General features: G+C 36.8%; 1 protein-coding gene across 1 annotated transcript in view; it reads right to left on the bottom strand.

Moving 5' to 3' along the window:
- Cep89 (Centrosomal protein 89kDa) overlaps positions 1-22,883 on the bottom strand; it is a 77,280-nt gene extending 54,397 nt beyond the window's left edge. The window contains exon 1 of the mRNA XM_067777121.1: positions 22,623-22,883. Coding sequence (XP_067633222.1) covers positions 22,623-22,883 — 261 coding nt within the window. The remainder of the gene's footprint in view (positions 1-22,622) is intronic.
- Positions 22,884-23,863: the final 980 nt, after the last annotated feature.

Below are 23,863 nucleotides of genomic sequence, written 5' to 3'. Positions count from 1 at the left end.
GGACAAGGGTATAAAATAGTAATGGGGAAATTCCGCCCACCGAACCAAACGATGGATGAGGGGAAGATGCGAAGTATAGTAGATGCTCTGTTCCTCACTCGCACAAGCAGAGAGGGTGGCCACGTCACCCACGAAGGCCACGACGTGCAGCCGTTCAGTGAAGGTGAGCTAAAAGCGGCCCTACACAGAATGAAGCCCGGTAAAGCGCCAGGACCAGATGGGATACAAGCTGAAGCAATAAGACTGGCTGCTAAGAGCAGTCCTGAGTTGCTGTTGCACATGTATAACAAATGCCTGGAAGCCAGGATCTTTCCTACAAGGTGGAAGACAGCGCACCTCGTGCTAATCCCGAAAGGCAAGGGAGACCCGAACTCCCCGCCGTCTTTCCGACCATTATGCATGCTCGACACGGCCGGGAAAATGATGGAAAGCCTCCTTAAACAACGGCTGATAGCAGCCATTGACGATGGAGGTGGTCTGTCCCATCGGCAGCATGGATTCCGGAAAGGTCACTCCACAATAGATGCCATAGCCGAGGTTATAAATGCGGTAAGGAAAGCCGAAACCGCGTGCCACCAAGTTAGGCCGGTTGTCTTACTGGTCACGCTGGACGTGAAAAATGCCTTCAATTCCGTCAGGTGGGACGATATGCTCGATGCGCTGAAACACTCTTTCAAGGTACCTCCTTATCTACTAGCCATATTAGGGGACTACCTAAAAGATCGCTGGCTCACGTACGAAACAAACCAAGGTCAGAGAAAGGTGAGGATAACAGGCGGAGCGGCCCAGGGATCGGTGTTAGGTCCCGACCTCTGGAATGCTTCGTATGACAGCCTCCTTCGTTTGCACATGCCAGATAGTGCTTTTCTTGTCGCTTTCGCAGACGACGTGGCTGCCGTAATTACAGCACGGAACTGCGAGCTGGCGCAGCTTAAATTAAACCAAGTAATGCGCAGTGTAAATAGATGGATGAGTGACCATGGACTTCAGCTCGCGACAGCGAAAACTGAGATCGTAATCCTCACGAAGAGACGAATTCCCACCATTACGAATATGATGGTTGGAGAACAACAAGTACAAACACGCAGCTCCACGAAATACCTTGGGGTGAGGCTAGATAGCAAACTAACCTTCTCGGAACACTTTCAAGGAGCCTGTGAGAAAACTGCACGGACCATAGGATACTTAAGTCGATTAATGGCAAACACAGGCGGGCCAAGGCCATGTATAAGAAAGTTGCTTGCTTCCGCTTCGGATTCTATACTCTTGTACGGTGCAGAGATTTGGGCGGATGCAATGAAATTCCGAAAGTATCGAGCAGCTATTACTTCTATCCAATTGCCTCAGCTTACCGCACGGTATCCGCAGACGCAGTTCTTGTTATTGCGGGAACCATACCGATACATCTTCTCGCTGAGGAGAGGAAATCAATTTACCACCTCCGAGGAGAAGTACGTAGAGATGTTGCTGCCGCGCAGGCGCGAAAAGATTCTATCCGACGCTGGCAACAGCAATGGAGCTGCAGCACTGCAGGCAAGTGGACCAGGGAACTGATTCCCGAGCTGGAGCCATGGTTAGAACGGCCACATGGAGAGGTCGACTTCTACCTGACACAGTTTTTAAGTGGCCACGGCTATTTCCGGGAATACCTCCACAGGATGGGCATGGTTGAAAATCCGAATTGCTTATACTGTGGGCTCATAGACGACGTACGCCACACCTTTTTCGAATGCGATCACTTCGCACAGCAACGAAGAAGAGTGGAAGTAACACTAGGTGGCCTATCCCCGGGCAGTGTCATCAATAAAATGACCTGCGGAAATGACAGATGGGACATGGTCAGCAGATATGCAAGGACTATTCTCCTCGCTAAACGGCAAGATGGTTGCTTAGCCCAATAACGTGAGAGTAGCCAAAGAGCTCACGTAGCGCGCTTCCGTGCCCGAAGTTATGCTAAACGCGGTCCCAGGTGCGGAAAATGCGCGGGCCGTGGGAGGTTAGGTTTTAGTGGGTAGACCATAAAGAAAAAGAAAGGGAGTCCTACACTCGGAGAGGCTCGCTGCTACAGAGAGTAGCACCGAGGCTTAACAACCCGGTTAGTGCATAAAGCATTTCCTCCTTCCACGTAACAAAAAAAAAAAAAAAAAAAAAAAAAAAAAAAAACTATTTGTTTATTGATTAACTTTGCACTAAGCTGGAACAATAGCAGTAAATACCGATAGTCCTGGTTCATTAATTCAAGGTTAGCGGGACTCTGAAGCTCAGTCTGAGGTTGACTGAAGCAGAAAAAGTCAGTCTGGTGTCGGCAATCGAAGGAAAATGTTGTTTTCCTAGCTCATTTTACAATTCCCCGAAACGGGTCGGTGATATCGCTACTAAATGTGTGTTAGCGTAAAGTTATTACTAGCAAACAAACTAATATTACCCACTCTACCTCAAAACTTTAAGGAGGAAAGTTTAAAGTGTTAAAAAGACCAAAATCGGTAAAAAATAAATAAATATATGAATCACCAAATGTGCCAAAACTTCCAAATCATCCAATTATGATGAGGTCGTTGAAAATTTTAAAACAAACATTTTTGTGAAAAAAAGTAACGAAGCATCCTCGCCAAAAACTTGTTTTCAAGGCTTTAAAGGAAAGCCAAAAGACATTACTAAATCACAGTAAAACACAAGCTACTTAAAATTTCAAAAATGTGTCAGAGATCAGCTACGAAAGTCAAGCTGTAGTTGTCAGTAACGATGAAGTAACTTGTGGAGTTTTTCAAGTCCCTAGTACCGGAATAGCAGGTAAATCAACGTCCCTAATTGGTCGAGTTATACCTGAAATCGCGCTGAAGATGCTGCAGTCCTGTTTAGCGTATATTTATAGTGTTGCAAGTTTTATATTGAAATTTTGGTTATAGATATTTAGAAAAAATCGGAGAAAGTAGATATGTAATTCGTAATAATTTTTTTTTATGTAGGTGAAGTAAAGAGTGTTACTTATAAAAGTTATAAATAATAAAAATAATTATTAATCAAGCGTCAGGATTATAGTGAAAAAAAAAACACAAAAATTTAATCCTGGGTTTCTGCCTTGTATCTTTTTTTTGTAATTAATCACGTAGCAAAAACGCTTAGACCGTAATTAATTTGTTAAAGATTATCAATTAGCTATGGTGCGTTTACAACCGCAGAGACAAACACCATTATTTTGCCACAGGTTTGAAAGCAGTTCTTACAACGTCGTCGTCGTCGGGCCCAACGTCGCATTGATGGAGTAACAGAAATGTAAGTAACAATGTGTGATGAAACTATGGATAAAATGATAGTACCACAAGTACGGATCACCTCTGACGAGGCCTTGTACGTGGCGAAGCGTGCATGCTAGTGTTAGCCTGGTCTAAGCTCGCCGGATTGGGGTGGTTCTTGCTTGCCAGTAATTTACAAGCTTTACCAATTTCACAAAAAAAAATCATGCACACAAAAAATTGAACCAGAAAATCCAAAAAAAAAAATCTTTAACCCCAAAAAAAAACTCCCCAGTATTAACGGACAGACGGAACAAAACGATTCTCTTCTCTCCTCCTACCCAGCCATTGAGAGGTAACTTGCAACAAGAAAAAAAGTCCCAAAACCAAACCATACCTGAACGAAGACCTATATCACCTCACATCCTTTTTAAATAAAAATTTAGCACCAATTCATTTTAGAATAGTACAATTCAATTTATATCTTTATTAAACATTTCATTATACATGTAGATATGTATATATATACCTATGTGTGTATAGATATGATCTATGTACTTTTAATAACGTATTTCGTGAACAACAATTTTGTTTTTATATTTTCGAAACCTAAATCCTAATTTAATTTAGTAAAATCGCTGAACATTATTTCAAATATTTTAAATTGACCTTTTCGAGCCTCCCTAATACAATCGGATATTTATGAACATTTATCAATTAAGTTACATACATACGCATTATGCTATGCATTCATTCCTAATTTACGTTGTTGTTAATAGTTTTAAAACTAAATTTTTGACCCGCCTTAATACAATCTAAGCTGATTTATTAACAATCATAATTATTTACATATGCACTCATTTGTGCATCGATTCAAGAAAACTTCGTACTCAAATTAATTGAGAGATAGAGAGCTCTCCTCATTAAGTTCTAATTGGAATAAAAAAATGCCTCCAGAGAGAAAAAAAAACTAACTAATGGAACGACCAAAGTTATGAAAATTATCAATAGTTGTAGAAAAGAAGGAGAGTAACGCAACCACGCTCATTATAATGTACAAACATACATTGCCTTTTTTTTCTTTATGTTACTTCCTACTGTCCTTCTTCACCCACGCAACTCTACTCTTACACACATATAAAAAGTATCAATAGAAATAAAAGAAAATGCAATCAAAGAGAACTTACCATGATTTCCAAGGTTGTCAGCAGGCGCCCGTTGAGCTCCGTTGTAAGCTAAAACAAAAGATAAAATCTCTCTTCGCTCACAAAGTTTTTACTTTCTATCCGAATTCTTATTAGAATATTTTTGTTTGTATATAAATGCTTGTTGCAATGAGAAAATGAAAATACCCTTCCTTCATGATTTTTTAACCCTTCAATGCTCACCATAAACCCGTCTAAAATTTAATTATTTGAATTTTCAAATTTTCTACTTTTTAAACCCTTCTTTTTTCTTATTCACAAAAAGTTATTTTATGTAAGTTAATGGAGAACTTTTATTTAAAGTTAAATTAAATTTGGTTTCATTTTACCACTAAGTTTTGTAAATTTCTATATTATATTTTTTCTCTCTTTCACTTTATTCAACTCCTTCTTGTAGCTGTAACTTGCAAATCTACTTATGTATACTTCATAATATTATAGACATAACAATTATAGTTGAATTCATATATATATATTTTTTTTCTTTTATTTTATAAACCTTTTTTTTTTTTGAAACCCAAGTTAGAAACTTTTCAATAAATCCCATTTAGATATATCTGTATATTTTTTTTTTTTTTTAATTTTAAATAACATTTTCACCATCGTTAAAGTAGTTGTTAATATAGGGTTCGGCATATTAACATAGTATTTTCTTTAATAGTTTTGTTTTAGTTGTTTTGTTCTTATGTATAACCGCATGTATAATTTTAAGGTAAGTTAGGTGTAAGTAACTTCAATTTTTCCTTTTTTTATGTAACTTTTAGAGGAGTTTTTGAACGATGTTTTAACGCAGCTTGCATATTAAGTTTTAAACTAGTTTTTAGGCTATTTTTAGGTAATTTTTTTTTTATGACGTAATTGAAAATATATTTTACGCAAACTTTTAGAACTAGTTTTAACGTGTCAATTAAATAGATTTAAGGCACTAGTACAGTAAGTATATGCTATATTTTAGATTTTTAGCTTTTTGGTTAAGTTTTTAAATTTTCTTTTATAAATTTCACCTGAATGAGGCAGATTACCATCACTCTACACTAAACTTTACGCTACTTAGCTTTCCTAAAAACTTGCAGAGCCTGAGTAAATTGCTCGGGCACACGTGGTTCTGTTTTTGCTGATGGAACTGCTCGTCGATCCGATGTTTCTGGAACCGCTGCGTCTGCTTACCGGGTATATTCGATGCCTTCCGGCGCTTTTACATCCATTGAGGATTTGAGGTTTTTATTTTCTGAGTTTAATGTTTCTTTAAAATTATCTAAACGACTGCGTGGCTTGGGTGACCATGCACCATCGAAATAAAAGAAAACTTTTTGACATGTCTTAACACCTTGTGTCTCCAACCAGAAAGAGCGAGATCAATTTGGCAGAAATCGATCGTGCTCTCCTCTTTATCTCCTCATTTTCTCAAACCCATCATGCACGCAGTTGGACCGTTTGCCACAAGCGTTGCCACTGAACTATGTTTTGTAACTTTAACCCTAGTAGAAATTTGTGAAACCAATTGTTGCCAATTGTTGTTCTCAAGAATTTAACTACCAGGCCATTCTATGTGAGAACATCTTACTGATATTACGATCAACACAGAGACTTTAAGAACCAAATCTGCGCTAACAAAGCAGGCTTCGTATAGACTATATGCACATATATTTTACACGGAATCTGAAAAGGCGGAAGATTATCATGGCTGCATATCTTTGGCATGATATGTGCCTAAAATTTTACCTTCCACATTTTCTAAAACATAATAAGCAGAACTTAATTTTTCTCGAACCCTAGCCCTGAGAAGTTTTTGTAAGCTTGGCATTAAAATACTTAACCATGTTGCTTTGAGCAAAGTTCCTACGCAAAACCTCCTAAACCTCTAAAACTGCCTAAAAAGCCGACTTTCGACCTAGGGAAAGGGCCTATTAGATCGACAAAAGGCCGTTGAAAAACTCTTTCTACGGGTTTAATCTGTCCCATTGGTGGACGAAGAACATTAGTTGGGTGCTTTGCCATTTTACATACTTGGCAGTTGCTTACATATTCCTTCACTAAGAGTCGATCGAGTTAACGCATTTACTCTGTAAATAAATTCATCCACCGTGATGCTATCTAACGAACCATCAAAAGATAATTTCCACCCCAAACCAATTTTCGCTGCTACAGATACCGGAAGATTATCTCGGTCTGCACGAGGATTAAACTTATTATTGTTAAAATGAACTTCATTGCCTGGAGGTGAACTATTTTGTGGGCCTACTCTATTATTAACTGAGTTACCAGTACGAGGTATATTCAGACTCATATTATTGAAATAACTCCCCAAGGAATCCGCGACAGCCCTAGTGATTTCTTCCCGCATTTGTCGAGAAGCACGTTCTTCATATTCCCTAAATGTACCTTCTATCATATTATGCATAACATTTTGATTAAAAAACTGACCAGAGTTTTGTGGTGTGCGAGCATTGTTTCCCCGACGATTTCTACCTCACCAGTTGCCATGGTTTGAAGTACGGCTAGTGGAAAACACTTCATTTCTATTTACTCTCGATCTTGTGATCTCACCTTCTCGTCTTGGTATTGCACCTTGACTGAGAAAAGTGTCTAAATTAGTTGTAGGATCTTGTTCGTTGAAACTCTTTAGCGACTCAGTTTCGCAAGACCGCCTACGTAAGGGACAAGCATTGTTTTCTGTTAACCATCTGGTTATACAGGTACGATGAAAGGAATGTTAACAAGGAGTCGTGCAACCGTTCTCCAATGTCAATTCTTCATTGCAAATAGTACAAGTTAATTGCTGTACACTTAAGTTAACTAAATCTTCGCTGCTATGACGCACAGCCATTATGACTTCTCAAAAAAATGTCTTATTCGCAAAAAGAATTTGTCAAAGTTCGAATATCGCAGTTTATGTAAACTCGTAAAAAAAATTCGTAAAACTACTATGTATGTATGTAGGTTTCTCGTAACTGAAATAAAAAGGAATGTGATAATGGTTTTTTATAAGCCTTCGTTCGTGCAGAAGAAAGCAGTTAGGTCTAGCATTTCCACAAAGTATAAAAAAATTAATAAAAAAAAGTTTGTATGAAAGAAACTCATTGGGGTATCTACACTCACAAGTGGTGCTCAGATAATTCCATAATAAATTAATTCACTTTCCCTCCTAATTTTGTCATTTGACTAATTACGCAACCGATAATGAAATAGTTCGCGTAATTTCTCGCCAAACAAGCAAAATTTGATAAAAAAAATTGTTTGTATCTATTTAGTAATTTGATTAGGATTGTAAAGGTTAGTACAAAATTTTCACGAAAACGCAGACTAATTCCATTCGCATTAAATCAAACCGAAAGAGAATTTATTTGGTTGGTTAGCTCAAAAGTGCGAAAAGACTTAAAATAACTACATTCCATACTCAAACAAATTTTTCCCGAAAAGGTTTCAATAAAGCCTATTAATATTAAGTATATATTATTTAATAAAGTCTAACTGTAATAGTCTGATATCCAACAACTATTCATTGGTAGAGTGTAACAAACCAATATTTTTTCAACTCTATTCCAAATGAAAAAGCAAATAGAATCAAGCAATCATTGCTAGTGTTTAAATAAAAAATGTAAATTCGGGTACCCAAGGAAGCTTGGGCCCCACACTTGGGCGCCATTGTGTGATGGAACTATGGATAAAATGATAGTACCACAAGTACGGATCACCTCTGACGAGGCCTTGTACGTGGCGAAGCGTGCATGCTAGTGTTAGCCTGGTTTAAGCTCGCCGGATTGGGGTGGTTTTTGCTTGCCACTAATGTACAAGCTGTACCCATTTCACAAAAAAAAAATTATGCACACAAAAAATTTAACCAGAAAATCCAAAAAAAAATCTTTAACCCCAAAAAAACTCCCCATTATTAACGGACAGACGGACATGAAGAAAATTTGGAAACGCACCGACCTAACCATAGAAACAACAAAAAATGCTTCTCTTCTCTCCTCCTACCCAGCCATTGAGAGATAACTTGCAACAAGAAAAAAAGTCCCAAAACCCAACCATACCTGAACGAAGACCTATATCACCTCACATCCTTTTTAAATAAAAATTTAGCACCAATTCATTTTAGAATAGTACAATTCAATTTATATCTTTATTAAACATTTCATTATACATGTAGATATGTATATATACTTATGTGTGTATAGATATGATCTATGTACTTTTAATAACGTATTTCGTGAACAACAATTTTGTTTTTATATTTTCGAAACCTATATCCTAATTTAATTTAGTAAAATCGCTGAACATTATTTCAAATATTTTAAATTAACCTTTTCGAGCCTCCCTAATACAATCGGATATTTATGAACATTTATCAATTAAGTTACATACATACGCATTATGCTATGCATTCATTCCTAATTTATATTGTTGTTAATAGATTTAAAACTAAATTTTTGACCCGCCTTAATACAATCTAAGCTGATTTATTAACAATCATAAAATCTTACATATGCACTCATTTGTGCATCGATTCAAGAAAACTTTGTACTCAAATTAATTGAGAGATAGAGAGCTTTCCTCATTAAGTTCTAATTGGAATAAAAAAATGCCTCAAGAGAGAAAAAAAACTAACTAGTGGAACGACCAAAGTTATGAAAATTATCAATAGTTGTAGAAAAGAAGGAGAGTAACGCAACCACGCTCATTATAATGTACAAACATACATTGCCGTTTTTTTTTCTTTATGTTACTTTCCTTCTTCACCCACGCAACTCTACTCTTACACACATATAAAAAGTATCAATAGAAATAAAAGAAAATGCAATCAAAGAGAACTTACCATGATTTCCAACGTTGTCAGCAGGCGCCCGTTGAGCTCCGTTGTAAGCTAAACAAAAGATAAACTCTCTCCTCGCTCACAAGGTTTTTACTTTCTATCCGAATTCTTATTAGAATATTTTTTTTTTTGTATGTAAATGCTTGTTGCAATGAGAAAATGAAAATACCCTTACTTCATGTTTTTTTAACCCTTCAATGCTCACCATAAACCCGTCTAAAATTTAATTATTTGAATTTTCAAATTTTCACAAAATCCCCAAACACAAAATCCCCAAATTCAAAATCCCCAGGTGCAAAATCCCAAAATACCGAATCCTTCAAGTATAGGATCGGTCGTGGGTTATTTTTTGTAAGCGCGGTTATGGGCCGCCTACGTAGAACAGAAATACTGGGGATCGCGTAGCCAGTGTCGGATCGGCTAAGAGTTATTTTTATGAAGCCCGTCCGAAGGCCTACGCAGAAGGGTGTACTACGCAGAAGGACGTCACCGTGGCGGTGGGGCGGGGGGCTCTGCACAGAAATACTGAGGATTGCGAAGCCGGTGTTTCAAAATTTCTTTCTGAACTTGCTGTTTAGGAAATAAAAAGATCATAGTCAACTTTGAACATATGCATGAATGTGTACATACATATTAAAAAAAAAAAATAGTTACATTTGAAGTATTATACGAGTATCGTTCGCTTGTGCTTGTGTTAGCAATTAGTGTTTGAAAAAACTTTTTAATTAATAAATAAAATGGAAATCAAAATACAAAAGTCCAACAAAGGGAAACATTTGTTATTTGTTGATGGATATACTTTCCATCTGCATTCCAGAAATAAAGAGCAATATCGTTGGTCGTGTGCGGAAAGGAAGTCTCTATTGTGTAAAAGTGTGGTAGTGACAACATCATCGAATAATCAAGAGCATGCAATTAAAGCCCCACCGAACACTCTCACGATCCCCGAAGCTTTCATTTGGCCACGACAAATGCCAACGCTAAATTAAAAGAATTGGCCAATTCGTCAGAACTTCAACCTTCCCAAATCATTAGGGAAACTGTAGTAAATTGTGAGCCAGAGTGTAGGGTGTACCTTCCTTCAAAACGAGCACAATAGCTTAAAATACGACGTATTCGAAAATTGCATGACGTATGTAGCGAGCCAATTAGTTTGCAAGACATAAACATACCCGAAGAATTAAGAAATTTAGAAGGTGAACCATTTTTTTAAGTGAATGCTGTTTCGGTGATGAGAAAAACATAATATTGGGTACAACGTACTCATTAAAAGCCTTGGGTAGTTCGCAGTGATGGGTAATGGATGGTACATTTTATGTGGTGCCAACTATATTCCGACAGCTTTTCACAATTCAAGGCCTAATCGATGGTCAGTTTGTGCCCCTAATTTTTTGCTTAATGAGCAAAAAATCAAAGCAAGCATACGAAGAGTTTTTGCATCGGTTATGTTTCTTGGCTGCTTCAAAAAATATATGCTTAAATCCCACTAGAATTATTTCCGATTTTGAAAAAACTATAGCATCTGCTGCAAAGGAATATTTTCCTGATGCTAAGTACAAAGGCTGTTTATTTCACTTTGGCCAGATAATGTGGAGACGCATACAAAAAGAGAGACTAACTCGAAAATATGGAAATGATTGCAATTTCAGTATGAACATACGTATGCTAAAAAGCCTGGTATTTGTACCTACAGAGGAGGTGTTGGAGTATTTTAAATAGCTGGTTGCTAATACTGAGGATTATGACTTTAAAAAAATTGGTGCTTGGTTTAGGGTTAACTATTTAACCTGATCCTGAGTTTTGGAGTGTAGCAGATGCTTTCAAAGAAAACTTTCCTCGGACCCAAAACTCCAAAGAGGCCTGGCACCGAAGACTTAAAGTTATTGTTGGCAGAAAGAACTGTGGTCTGTACGCAATAATACGAGAGCTGGGAAAAGAAATGATTTTAATAAAGACAAATTTGGAAACGCTCCAGTCAGGAAAAAAAAGCAAATTTGAAACGTCGCAAAAAATAAAAAAAATTGTAAAAAATCGTACCAAACTAGATAAAATTAATTATTTACGAGCTGTTGCAAATAATATTTTACTTTCTTGTTAAATTCGTTTTAATTAACTTGAATTCTGTATCCTTTAATCATAATATGTTATTTTTATGTTAGATATGTGTTGTTAATTAATAAACAAAAAAACTTTTGTTTGGAAATGCAATGAAATAAATCAAATGTAAGAAATGTGAAACTGGGGATTTTGAATTTGGGGATTTTGATTTGGGGATTTTGTGTTTGGGGATTTCGAGCCCAACCCTTCATTTTACCACTAAGTTTTGTAAATGTCTATATTATATTTTTTCTCTCTTTCACTTTATTCAACTTCTTCTTGTAGCTTTAACTTGCAAATCTACTTATGTATATGCATGCATATGTATATATATATGTATACTTCATAATATTATAGACATAACAATTACAGTTGAATTCATATATATATATATTTTTTTTTTCTTTTATTTTATAAACTTTTTTTTTTTTAAACCCAAGGTAGAAACTTTTCAATAACTCCCATTTAGATATATCTGTATATTTTTATTATTATTTTTATTTTTTTTTTTGAATTTTAAATAAAATTTTCACCATCGTTAAAGTAGTTGTTAATATAGGGTTCGGCATTTTTATGAAAGTATATTAACATAGTATTTTCTTTAGTAGTTTTGTTTTAGTTGTTTTGTTCTTATGTATAACCGCATGTATAATTTTAAGGTAAGTTAGGTGTAAATAACTTTTCAATTTTTCCTTTTTTTATGTAATTTTTAGAGGAGTTTTTGAACGATGTTTTAACGTAGCTTTTATAATTAAGTTTTAATCTAGTTTTTAGGCTATTTTTAGGTAATTTTTTTTTTTTATGACGAAATTGAAAATAACTTTTTAAATATAAACGAGCTCTAGGCCAAATATTTGTATATTCTTAATAAAACACAATACGTGAATTTTTGATATACAATTATATTATTTAATTTGTCGATATTTCGACTTCAGTCTGAAGTCGTCATCAGGACTAGGTACGAAAAGAACAAACATACATATTAAAATCATAAAAATACACATTTGCACAAGTACAGAACTTACATTTTTGAATGCAATATGTCGACTAGTGTAAAAAAAATATCTCTAATGCAGAAACGAACAACTTCTAGAACGTACCTAGTCCTGTTGATGACTTCAGACTGAAGTCGAAATATCGACAAATTAAATAATATAATTGTATATCAAAAATTCACGTATTGTGTTTTATTAAGAATATACAAATATTTGGCCTAGAGCTCGTTTATATTTAAAAAGTTATAATTCAAAGGCCGTAAACAACAAAATTAATTATGAAACGGAGAGCACACCGCGCCAACAAAAACACCTACAGACATATGAAAAGCAAGTATGGTATAGAGATCAAGAAGTACACAAATCGATACCAACAAAGCACAAAACAGCTGGCTAAGTTGACACAGTCGATTAAGTTTCTGGTAAGTTGCAGAAAAAGTGGCATAACACCCAAATTCATAAACAACGCCACCAAAAATATTTTGTACGTACTAAACTGCAGCACCAACAACAAGCATTTGCCCAATAACATCAATAAGGCTCTCACAAAATTTATAGAAACGGTGGAATGTAAACTCTTGAACCTGATCATAAAAATTAAATATGAACATAAGAAACAAAATGAAAGAGAGGTAAGCACATTAACCAACAAAATAAAACAAACTCTTGAAGATTCTACCGCGTTTTTTGAAAGCGAGAAACTCCTAATTAACAACCTTACAACAACAATTAGGAAAACACACACACAAAAATTCGAGAAGCTCAAAAACATACATAGGCAATCTCTTAACATTAAAAATATACCCCATTGGTTTCATAATACTACGAAAACCGAGATCCATACAGATATTCAGTGGCTCCTCTCTTTAGGTCCAAAATACTCTTTTCCAATAACAAATAGTGGGTTCCCTTTATTCAAGGTGATAGCAGACGGAGAAGACTGCATTCAAACTATCAAAGATTAAGAGCAGCAAGAGATTGAGAGGAATAATTTAACAATACTAATACTGGATCATCTTAAGAAAACCAAAAATAGCGCGCGCGACAAATTTGTATTAGATACCCTACACTCGGCCAAAACTTTTCTAAAAAACAACAAAGACTTATTGGTTCTGAATGCAGATAAGGGTAATGTTACCGTTTTAATGGATAAGTCGGACTATGAAAAGAAGTTACAACTTTTGGTAAATGACATTTCGGCATACCGGGTATTGAAACGAGATTCCACTAATAAATTACAGGAAAAAAATAACGAGATTGTAGAAAAATTGTTTAAAAACAAAGTTATAGATTTAAAAGAGATATACAAACTAATAAGCAAAACGTCCGATGCACCTAGATTATATGGCCTGCCCAAAATTCATAAAGCAGATATCCCATTGAGACCTATTTGTTCGTCTGTCAACTCCCCTTCGTACAATTTATGCAAGTATGTGGTTAATATTCTCACAAACATAACCAAATCATCCAAATATAACGTAAAAGACTCAATTGAATTTAAAAACAAAATAAAAGATACATACATATATGATGATGAGAGTCTCGTGTCATTTGATGTCATCTCACTTTTTCCCAGCATTCCCGTAGATCATGCCTTAGAAATTATAGCATCTAAGTGGAACCAGATAAAGAGCCACACCACACTCACAAAAGAACTTTTTCTAGAAGTTGTTCGTTTCTGCATTAGAGATAATAGATATTTTAAATTAAACAATAAAATTTATGAGCAACGCTGCGGTATGCCAATGGGTTCCCCAGCATCCCCCGTCATAGCAGACATTGTAATGGAAGAATTACTGGAGAAATTTGAAGATGACTCCCCTTATAAGCCACGTTTGCTTACCAAATACGTCGATGACCTTTTCGCAATTGTGAAAACTGATACGGTGGAAGAATTGCTAAATATTCTAAATGGATACAACAGGAGTATTAAATTTACAATTGAGGTGGAGAAGGACGGAAAACTACCGTTTCTCGATACTCTTGTTATAAAAAAGAATAACCAATTATGTTTTGATTGGTATAAAAAATCTACCGCGTCAGGTAGATTAATTAACTTTAATTCTAAACATGACAAATCTACAATAGTCAATACGGCCAGAAATTTTATCAACAGAGTTCTCTCGATCAGCGATGAAGTTTATCATAAAGAAAACATTAAAATAATAATAAATGTTCTAGAAAATAATGAATTTCCTACACGTATAATAAAAAACTTTATAAGAGATTATTATAAGAAACCCACTGCGAGAAAAACGCCGAAAATAATAAAATATATAAATCGACTACATATGTGTCAGGCCTGTCTAACAGAATAAAATATTCAAATATTTATGACAAAGAGAAATGTAATTTAGCCTTTACCTACAATAATACGTTGCGACAAATTTTCAGTAATACCAAGAGTAGAATAGATAAATATGAGAAATCGGACTTGATATATAAAATTCTATGTAATGGTGACGGGTCCCACGTATGCGACAAAGTATATGTGGGGACTACTAAATCGAAACTAAAAACGAGGATTTCCGGGCATAAAACGAATATTAAAAATCGCAACAACCCTAATGATGGCAAAACGGCGCTAACGCAGCATTGCAGAGAAACTGGACACTCTCCCAATTTAGAAAATGTAGAAATTCTACAGCAAGTGAGGAATTACAACAAACGCTACATATTAGAGATGCTGCACATAATAAATACACCCAGCGACAAACGCATGAACTTCAAATCTGATACAATTGGTATTGCCTCTGCCTTTAGGCAGCTGATCAACAACAACAACAATAATAGATAAGAGCATCTCCCACTGTTTACCAAAGAGTTCACCTGCAGGCTGCAGCTGATATCACTTGAGCGGCGCTCACTACTCATTTAGATAACTTTCTGCTTATGTTCATTTTTTGTTTATGATAACGGCTGTGTGTTATTTACATTTTATTGTTATTTTCTTTGCACTGTTCGTAAACTTATATTTTTGTTACACTAGTCGACATATTGAATTCAAAAATGTAAGTTCTGTACTTGTGCAAATGTGTATTTTTACGATTTTAATATGTATGTTTGTTCTTTTCGTACCTAGTCCTGATGATGACTTCAGACTGAAGTCGAAATATCGACAAATTAAATAATATAATTGTATATCAAAAATTCACGTATTGTGTTTTATTAAGAATATACAAATGTTTGGCCTAGAGCTCGTTTATATTTAAAAAGTTATAATTCAAAGGCCGTAAACAACAAAAAGAAATTGAAAATATATTTTACGCAAATTTTTTGAACTAGTTTTAACGTGTTAATTAAATAGATTTAAGGCACTAGTACTGTAGGTATTTGCTATATTTTAGATTTCTAGCTTTTTGGTTAAGTTTTAAAATTTTCTTTTATAAATTTCACCTGAATGAGGCAGATTACCATCACTCTACGCTAAACTTTACGCTACTTAGCTTTCCTAATAACTTCCAGAGCCTGAGTAAATAGCTCGGGCACACGTGGTTCTGTTTTTGCTGATGGAACTGCTCGTCGATCCGATGTTTCTGGAACCGCTGCGTCTGCTTATCGGGTATATTCGATGCCTTCCAGCGCTTTTACATCCATTGAGGATTTGAGGTTTTTAATTTCTGAGTTTAATGTTTCTTTAAAAATATCTAAACGACCGCGTGGCTTGGGTGACCATGCACCATCGAAATAAAAGAAAATTTTTTGAAACGTCTTAACACCCACAACCAGAAAGAGCGAGATCAATTTGGCGGAAATCGATCGTGCTCTCCTCTTTATCTCCTCATTTTCTCAAACCCATCATGCACGCAGTTAGACCGTTTGCCACAGGTGTTGCCACTGAACTATGTTTTGTAACTTTAACCCTAGTAGGAATTTGTGAAACCAATTGTTGCCAATTGTTATCCTCAAGAATTTAACTACACCAGGCCATTCTATGTGAGTACATCTTACTGATATTACGATCAACAAAGAGACTCTAGGAACCAAATCCGCGCTCACAAATGTTAAAGTTGAATACTATGCAATAGCCTAGATATGTAGTTCGATCGAACCTACTGATGCTATGTAGATGCTAGCAGCGCTTATCGTCGTCGGGCCCAACGTCGCATCGATGGAGTAACAGAAATGTAAGTAACAATGTTAAAGTTAAATACTATGCAATAGCCTAGGTATGAAGTTCGATCGAACCTACTGATGCTATGAGATGCTAGCACCGCTTATCGTTTTTATATGCATACCCATTAAACAAGTTGGATCGACCTACATTCAGGTATTAATCAATTTCCGCTTCCGTATGGTATGGAATGAATTTAAAACAACTAATTTTCTATAATTTATAAATATATAAATTCGAGCGATTAAAGACAGGAATGAGACAAGGAATCATACTTTAAATAAGGTTTTTGGTTTTCTTCCTCTGAGGTTATTATATTAACCTGTTAGATCTGTTTGTCTGGTGAAAATTAAATCGATGTTAATACTTGAGAACATTTGCAAATAAGAATTGTGAAATTAAGATTTAAAACATCGAGTTGTTCGATGTAGGTGTATATCTGAAATTGGAATTAATTAGCGGAATTTTTGTAGATCCAAAATGGTAATTAATGAAATTACTCTTATTTTTAATATACAAGCATTTAATACAATTTTCCATTAAATTCATATTTTTTTGTATAACAAAATTCAAACTTAAATATTAAATCACATGAATAGATTTTGATTTTACAAAGTTTAGGTGATATTATATAGTTAAAATTATAAACAAACCCTACAGTAGGCATAGGACCATAACCTTAGTATACATTTCTTTTGAATAAAATGTGAAAATTTCGATATACAAGAAATGACGGTTTAAATCTTGCTTTTTGATTGACGAAATGTAGGGATATAACACGCTGAGATGACGTAAGTATGCTTTGGGTTAACCTATTCCAAATATAGTTCTTAGGTTAACAGATTGGGAGGGTGCTGACATGGTGGAATGTTCCATATTTTTCTCCTCCCCCCCACTTTGTTTTTCGATTTAAATGCCTCGAACCCATATTCATTCCCAAGTTTTAGTTTGAGATATCGGGAAGGGATAATGATATGATTAAATAAATTTATTTTTTTTGTTTGCTAGATTTAGTTTCGCTGGGTTAGTTTCACGTAAGATTTTTCTATAGTTTTGTATACGGCATACATTTTAATTTATTTTTGTACAACTTCTTTGCGCGAGGATGAAGCAAACACACCCATTTTCCCTGAGCTAAGCTGAAGCAGAGCTAGGTATGCCACCCCGCTTCAGTCCGAACGCACCTTCGGAGGTTTCTCTTGTTTAAGCAGCATTGTGAGGAGAAGTTCGTTACAGTAGTATGTTGTTGTTGTAGCAGTGCTTCGCCCCACCTAATAGCCGCGGCCGATCAAAAATTGTCATCAATATCATCTAACGGGAGTCCAAGGAAACTTGCTGTATCAACAGGGGTGGACCATAATGAAAGGGGTGTTAGAGGCGTTGGTTCCACAGTACAATTAAAGAGATGGTTGGTGTCATGTGGGACACATTGCAAGAGGGGATACATTTTGTATGTCGGGGTTGATTCTGGATATGTAAGAGTTTAACCTGTAACAGTATTCAGAACGAAATTGAGCCAGAGTGACTCGCATTTTCCTGGGAAGTATACGTTCCTCTTCCGCAAGTTTTGGGTACTGTTCTTTGAGTACTAGATTCACCGGACAATTCTTGGCATAAAGATCCGGCGCCTGTTTGTGGAGTTCACCAAGGACCTGCTTGTGTTTTTTTGCTTCATACGGCTGAGTTGTCAGTTGCCGTATTTCCTCAAAATGTTTACGGAGATGACTCCTTAAGTCTCTAGGCGGTGTTGGCTCATCAATCAGATGTCTGTTGGGATGCCCAGGTTTCTGGGTATTCAACAGGAACTGTTTGGTTAGCATCTCATTTCTCTCCCTGATGGGGAGTATTCTCGCCTCATTATGTAGATGGTGTTCTGGGGACATAAGAAGACTGCCCGTGGCTGTTCTGAGAGCAGTATTTTGGCAGGCCTGTAGCTTCTTCTATATGGTAATGAGCGTTTCTTTGTCTTTTCCCCAAGTACTGCCAGCAAGGGATTTGCGGATTTTATTACGGCTCTGGATTTTCGGTACAATTGCGGCTGCGTGCTCACCAAAATGTAGATCCTGATCAAACGTCACACCCAAGATTTTTGGGTGTAGGACAGTCGGTAGCATAGTGCCATCGACGTGGATGTTCAAAATGGTCGATATTTGGGACGTCCATGTTGTAAATAAGGCCGCGGAGGATTTAGTCGGTGATAACGCCAGGTTTCGCGGGGCGAAAGAACTGGAGAGATCAGGGAGGTAGCCGTTTATTCTGTAGCAAAGCTCATCGATCCTTGGGCCTGGGCCTGCGGCCATTAGTGTGCAGTCATCGGCGTAGGAAACGATAGTAACTCCTTCTGGTGGCGAAGGTAGCTTAGATATGTAGAAATTAAACAAAAGTGGGGATAGAACACCACCTTGTGGCACCCCCTGTTTAATTCTTCTTGGTTTTGATGTTGCTATGAAGTTTTCTGAATCCATGCTAATGACAGGCTAGCTGCAAATTTGCTTTGAAGTAGGGGAACAAAATGGCTTCAAGCGTCTTGGCTACTGGCGATAGGAGAGATATTGGGCGATATAACTCTCCTATGTTAGCTGTTTTCCCAGGCTTTAGTAGCGGGACCACCTTGGCCATTTTCAATTTTTCGGGTATGACAAAGGTGGAAAGAGACAGGTTGAAGACATGTGCTAAATATTTGAAACCCTGTTTCCCTAGGCTTTTAAGCTTCGGAATGGCTATGGCGTCTGGGCCCACTGCTTTGGATGGTTTATCATGACCATGACCTCAACCTCGTTGGCGGTGATGGTAATTGGTGACGCGCTGAATTTATGTTTATGTGCGTGTCTGTTGGCCCTCCGTCTATCTTTTTCGACCGTAGAATGCATTATATATTGTCGGCAGAAAGCGCTCGCGCATTTTTTCGCAACCGACAGCACTTTATCGCCAAAGGCGATGTGCCTAGACGGTTTCGATAGGGACTTTACGGTGGGCCAAAGTTTGCCTACACCAGCAGAGAGGTTACAACAGCTTAGGTGAGGAGCATCCTCCCATTTCCACCGCTTGCGTTCATCCACAAGCAATCTGGTGTGTTGGTTTATATATAGCTTATTTGGGGTTCGCCGGAATCGAGCTGTCTTATAAGGTCACGTTCTCTCGCTAAACTTGCGGCCTCCGCCGGCAAGTGGGGCTGAATTTCGGGAATTCTACTGGCGGGAATGAAACGAGCCGAGGCGTATGCAATGACCTCGCGGAAAGCACGCTCCCCTTGGCGGGCATCATTCGGGATAGAGAGCGCAGCAAAGCGGTTGTCTGTAAAGGATTTGTATTCGTCCCACTTTCCTGTTTTAAAGTTAATGAAAATGCGTTTTTCTGTGACGTTGAAGTCGGGGGAACGCTCGAGCGAAATAAGTATAGGCAGGTGGTCGGGTGCCAATGTTACCATCGGCTGCCAGTTGACGCAGTTTACGAGTTCTGCGCTCACGATTGATATATCAGGCGAACTGTGACAGCTTCCTACCATACGTGTGGGGGCGTCTCCGTTTATTGTGAAGAACGCCGTTTCTTCTCTTTGATCCGCCAACATCTCACCCCTACTGTCCGCCCGCAAGTTTGAATACCATAGATCGTGATGGGCATTGAAATCGTCTAAGATAATACGATTGTTGCCAGTGAGTAAGGCGCTAATATTAGGGCGGTATCCACTGGGGTAACAGGTGGTAGGAGGGATATAGATGTTGATGATTTCTAGGTTTGCATCGCCTGACCGGACAGATAAGCCTTGACGTTCTAAGACACTGTCCCTGCGGATGATGCTCGGCATTTCTCCCTACTATACTACGGAGATTGTAGGTATGAGTGGGAGCAGCCGTGTGAGTTGGTGGCGCCGTGGGGCGCGAGCAGCAGCGGGTACTTGTTGTGGCTTGCTGAGCAGCGGGGCTGCTGGAAGGTAGCGGGGGACGCTAAGGCGCAGATTACGGGACGTCCAAGGGTGTGAACAGCAAGGAACCATAAAAGATTTATAGAAGTTACGTGGACGTCTGGTTTTGGGATCTAGCCCAGAACAACCTGTCCGATGCAACCATCTCTTACACGAGACACACTGACAAGAGTATGACCATCCTAAAAATATTCTTTTCCGACGCAACAAATTAAATGTGGTTACACTGAAATGGCAGTCCTTGGTCGGGAAAAATCCCAAGTCGCTCCCGTACATAGAACCGACGGCCTTGGGGAGCGTAGTGTAAGTGTAGAGTGAGTAGTATCGATACTTTTCCTATTTTCCAAGGTCTCAGTAAAAGTATCGATACTTTACCTCGATACTTTTCCCCGATACTTTACCATATGCCTTTGGTCTACATTTTTAAGATAAAAAAAAGTTCAGTCCATTAACATCATAACTTGGTTATAAACTGAGATCGTCGACGATGCGATTAAAGCTCTGCACTTAGCTTAAACCAAATTTATTAGAATGGGGGAATGGGAGACGATTTCTTCATGTGGTGGTAAAGGAAAAGTATGTGTTTATTGTCTAGAATCACTAACAACAAAAGTATATAAAACTGCTCACTCCATAAAATATCAGTATATTTTAACTTGTCATTCAATAGAGCTTTTTCATTCTACTGTAAAGTTTAGGTGGATGGAGTTGTCAGCTTTTACAGCATCGTCGATGAAAATGATCGAAAGTTTTGCAAGTCGTAAATCAAAAGCCGTTGATATCACTTTACAATTTGGCAGATATATGGTCCCATGATGAAATGAATATTCAGATGTTCTTATCCCGTTGACGTTTTCCCATATTCTGACAAGTTCGGCATGCATAATTTAGGGGGTTGTCTATCATACAGAACTGCGATCGTAGTAGACTATACGTTTAGAAATACTATAACTATATTGTAAGCGGTTACTAGAATTGTTTAGCCAAAAAGATTAAGGTAACTTTGTATTCCCTAACAGAATATAGACAAAATTTTGCAGAAAATTAATTTATTTGAAGAATTCGTACGAAAAATTAAGCAATCCAAATTTATTACTTTTGAAATACACGTAAATACTGGCATTTAGAGCTGCCGAAAAAGTGAGGTTATGTTGTTGACATCACCTTTATTATTACATCATGTATGGTCCTTGATATTATATACATATAGATTCGATCAAATGAGGACTACGCCTACTTGAAAAAATACTAAAAGTTTTAATCTTAACAAAGTACTATCAGTAGATTAAAGTACAAAAGTTTAAAAAAAAGAAAATCGTCCTGATCCCCTTCTATTTAGTTAATCTCTCGACAAAACATATAATGCCCTAAAAAATACTTGAATTGATTTACCTTCGCGGAGTTTAGATCGAGTTTCTCATCCAATTTGCGTCGTTATATTTTTAATTTTCCCTACAAATTAAGGGGTCGAGACCTTCATATTTTATGCCTATTCCGAACGGCATCTGCAGGGCAGATGAATTTTCACTGGGATGCTTTTCATGGGAGAAATACATTCGGAGTGGTTGCAAAACCACTGTCGAGTGGCAACCCCGTTTCAAAAAAAAACTTTTTTCGAAAAAAATGTTTAGTTTTATGAATTGTTTGGGAAAAAATTTAAACAACTCGATGTAAGGACGGACAAGGCAACAACTGTTTCGATTATACCTTGTAAATCTTTTCAAAGCCTCTTCTCGCGGGAGTGGTATTTGAAAAAGATTCTTCACTTTTGGTAAAAACTCCGAAGTAATCACTTGGATTGAGTATACTCGATACCTTTTACTGAGTACGAGTAATAGCATCGATACTTTGATCCGAGTATTTTATATGAGTACCGGTATCGATACTTTTTCTAAAAGTTCTATCATTATTCCAGTCAACGCTGTTAAAATGTATCTGCCATCTATGAAACGAACACTAAACATTTACGCCTCTCCTATTTGCCACAGCAAGTATGCAAAATAATTTGTACAATAAAATTAGCGTCAGCAGATTTGCAAGGCAATAATCTTCTCTGACAAAGCTTAAGAGCGCAGTAAATGTGACTTTTGTATTTCTGAAACGCATATTTTTATGAGATGAACACACGTTTGGTTTGACATTTCGCCTTTAATTGCAATCGAGTACAAAAAAGTTAAGAGGGCAATACCAATGCGCCCTTTTTTGTTGAAAGTAAATCACAATTAGCGAAATTAAGAAATTACCAATTCATTGAAGTAACTGTTTACTCGGACGCTTTGTTTGATGTTGTCATTTCGCTCTCCCGTACGATTTTCGGCCGACCGTGCCCGACGACCGAAACTACCTGAAATTGTGTGCAATTGCTTGATGATATGGCGTTTCTTGTGCGTTTTAGTATGAGAGTCCTGTTGGAATTTCACTTCAGGATGTTGCACGCCATCGGATGCATCTAGATCTGTAATCATTACTTGTTTGATACTATTTCCGCTATGTACCGTCGTCATCTTAACAGAAACACATGCACATTTTAAATAAATTTGTAATTTAACCTAAAAATGTTTTTTTATCTTATGTTGACATTAAACTTTTGTACGAAACAATTCAAATAACAAATATACCAATAAACAACCTGTTACTATGGTGAAATCGTTTATTAATATATTCGGCGTTTGGGGGGGTAACTAAAATGCATGCGTATGCTCCAGTGTTGCAAGAACTTTTTCAAAAAAAAAAGGCTAAATTGACCAAAATAAAAAGCTAAAAGAAGGCTAAATAAAAAACTTTTAAGGCTAAGAAAAAAAGGTAAAAGTTTAAGGCAACTTTAAAAAAACTATAAATCTATTTTCAATAAGGAAATCTACTTTTTGTCCTTTTAAAGAACCCATGAAAAATGTAAACTACATTCCACACTGTCCTGAGACCCTTTTTTTTCAAGTTTTTGTACGTGTTTTACACCGACTTCAAACGATATCGGGCAAATGAATTTTCGGAGGGAAAATTTTCATGGCACTTTCTGGGCTGTCCGAACCATTGCCGATGAGTGAGGTTTTGAAATAGGTTATTATGAATACGAATAAAGAAATTTTAAGTCAGATTGTGTCTTATTATAAGTCCAAGCAATAAAACTTACAATAAGGTTATACTATGGTACACCAATCCTTATTCAACCTCGTTATTATAACAGATTATGTAAGCCTGATTTTGGGTGACCTACGGCAAGTAGTTTCTTTTAATAAGGCCTTGTGTAAGTTAGCCTTGTCTACATGTGTACCTAGAAACCCAGGTCAATGTTTCTGAAATCAAATATACAATTTCGCTTGGAAGCGATTTTGAAGCAGATAAAACAGTCATAGAATCGAGTGGCAAGCACACGGAACGAAAATTATATTAGGAGATGTTGCCTTAATAAAGTTACTACGCCTCGATTTCTGCCTACCATAACGCCAACATTCTCTGTTCCTTAGAGCCGTTTTTTCGACTTCCT

The sequence above is a fragment of the Eurosta solidaginis genome, chromosome 3 (genome assembly GCF_040869045.1).
Source record: "Eurosta solidaginis isolate ZX-2024a chromosome 3, ASM4086904v1, whole genome shotgun sequence".
NCBI classification, from domain to species: Eukaryota; Metazoa; Arthropoda; class Insecta; order Diptera; family Tephritidae; genus Eurosta; species Eurosta solidaginis.
Note: the sequence above shows the minus strand (reverse complement) of the source record. Positions and strands in the feature narration are given on the sequence as shown.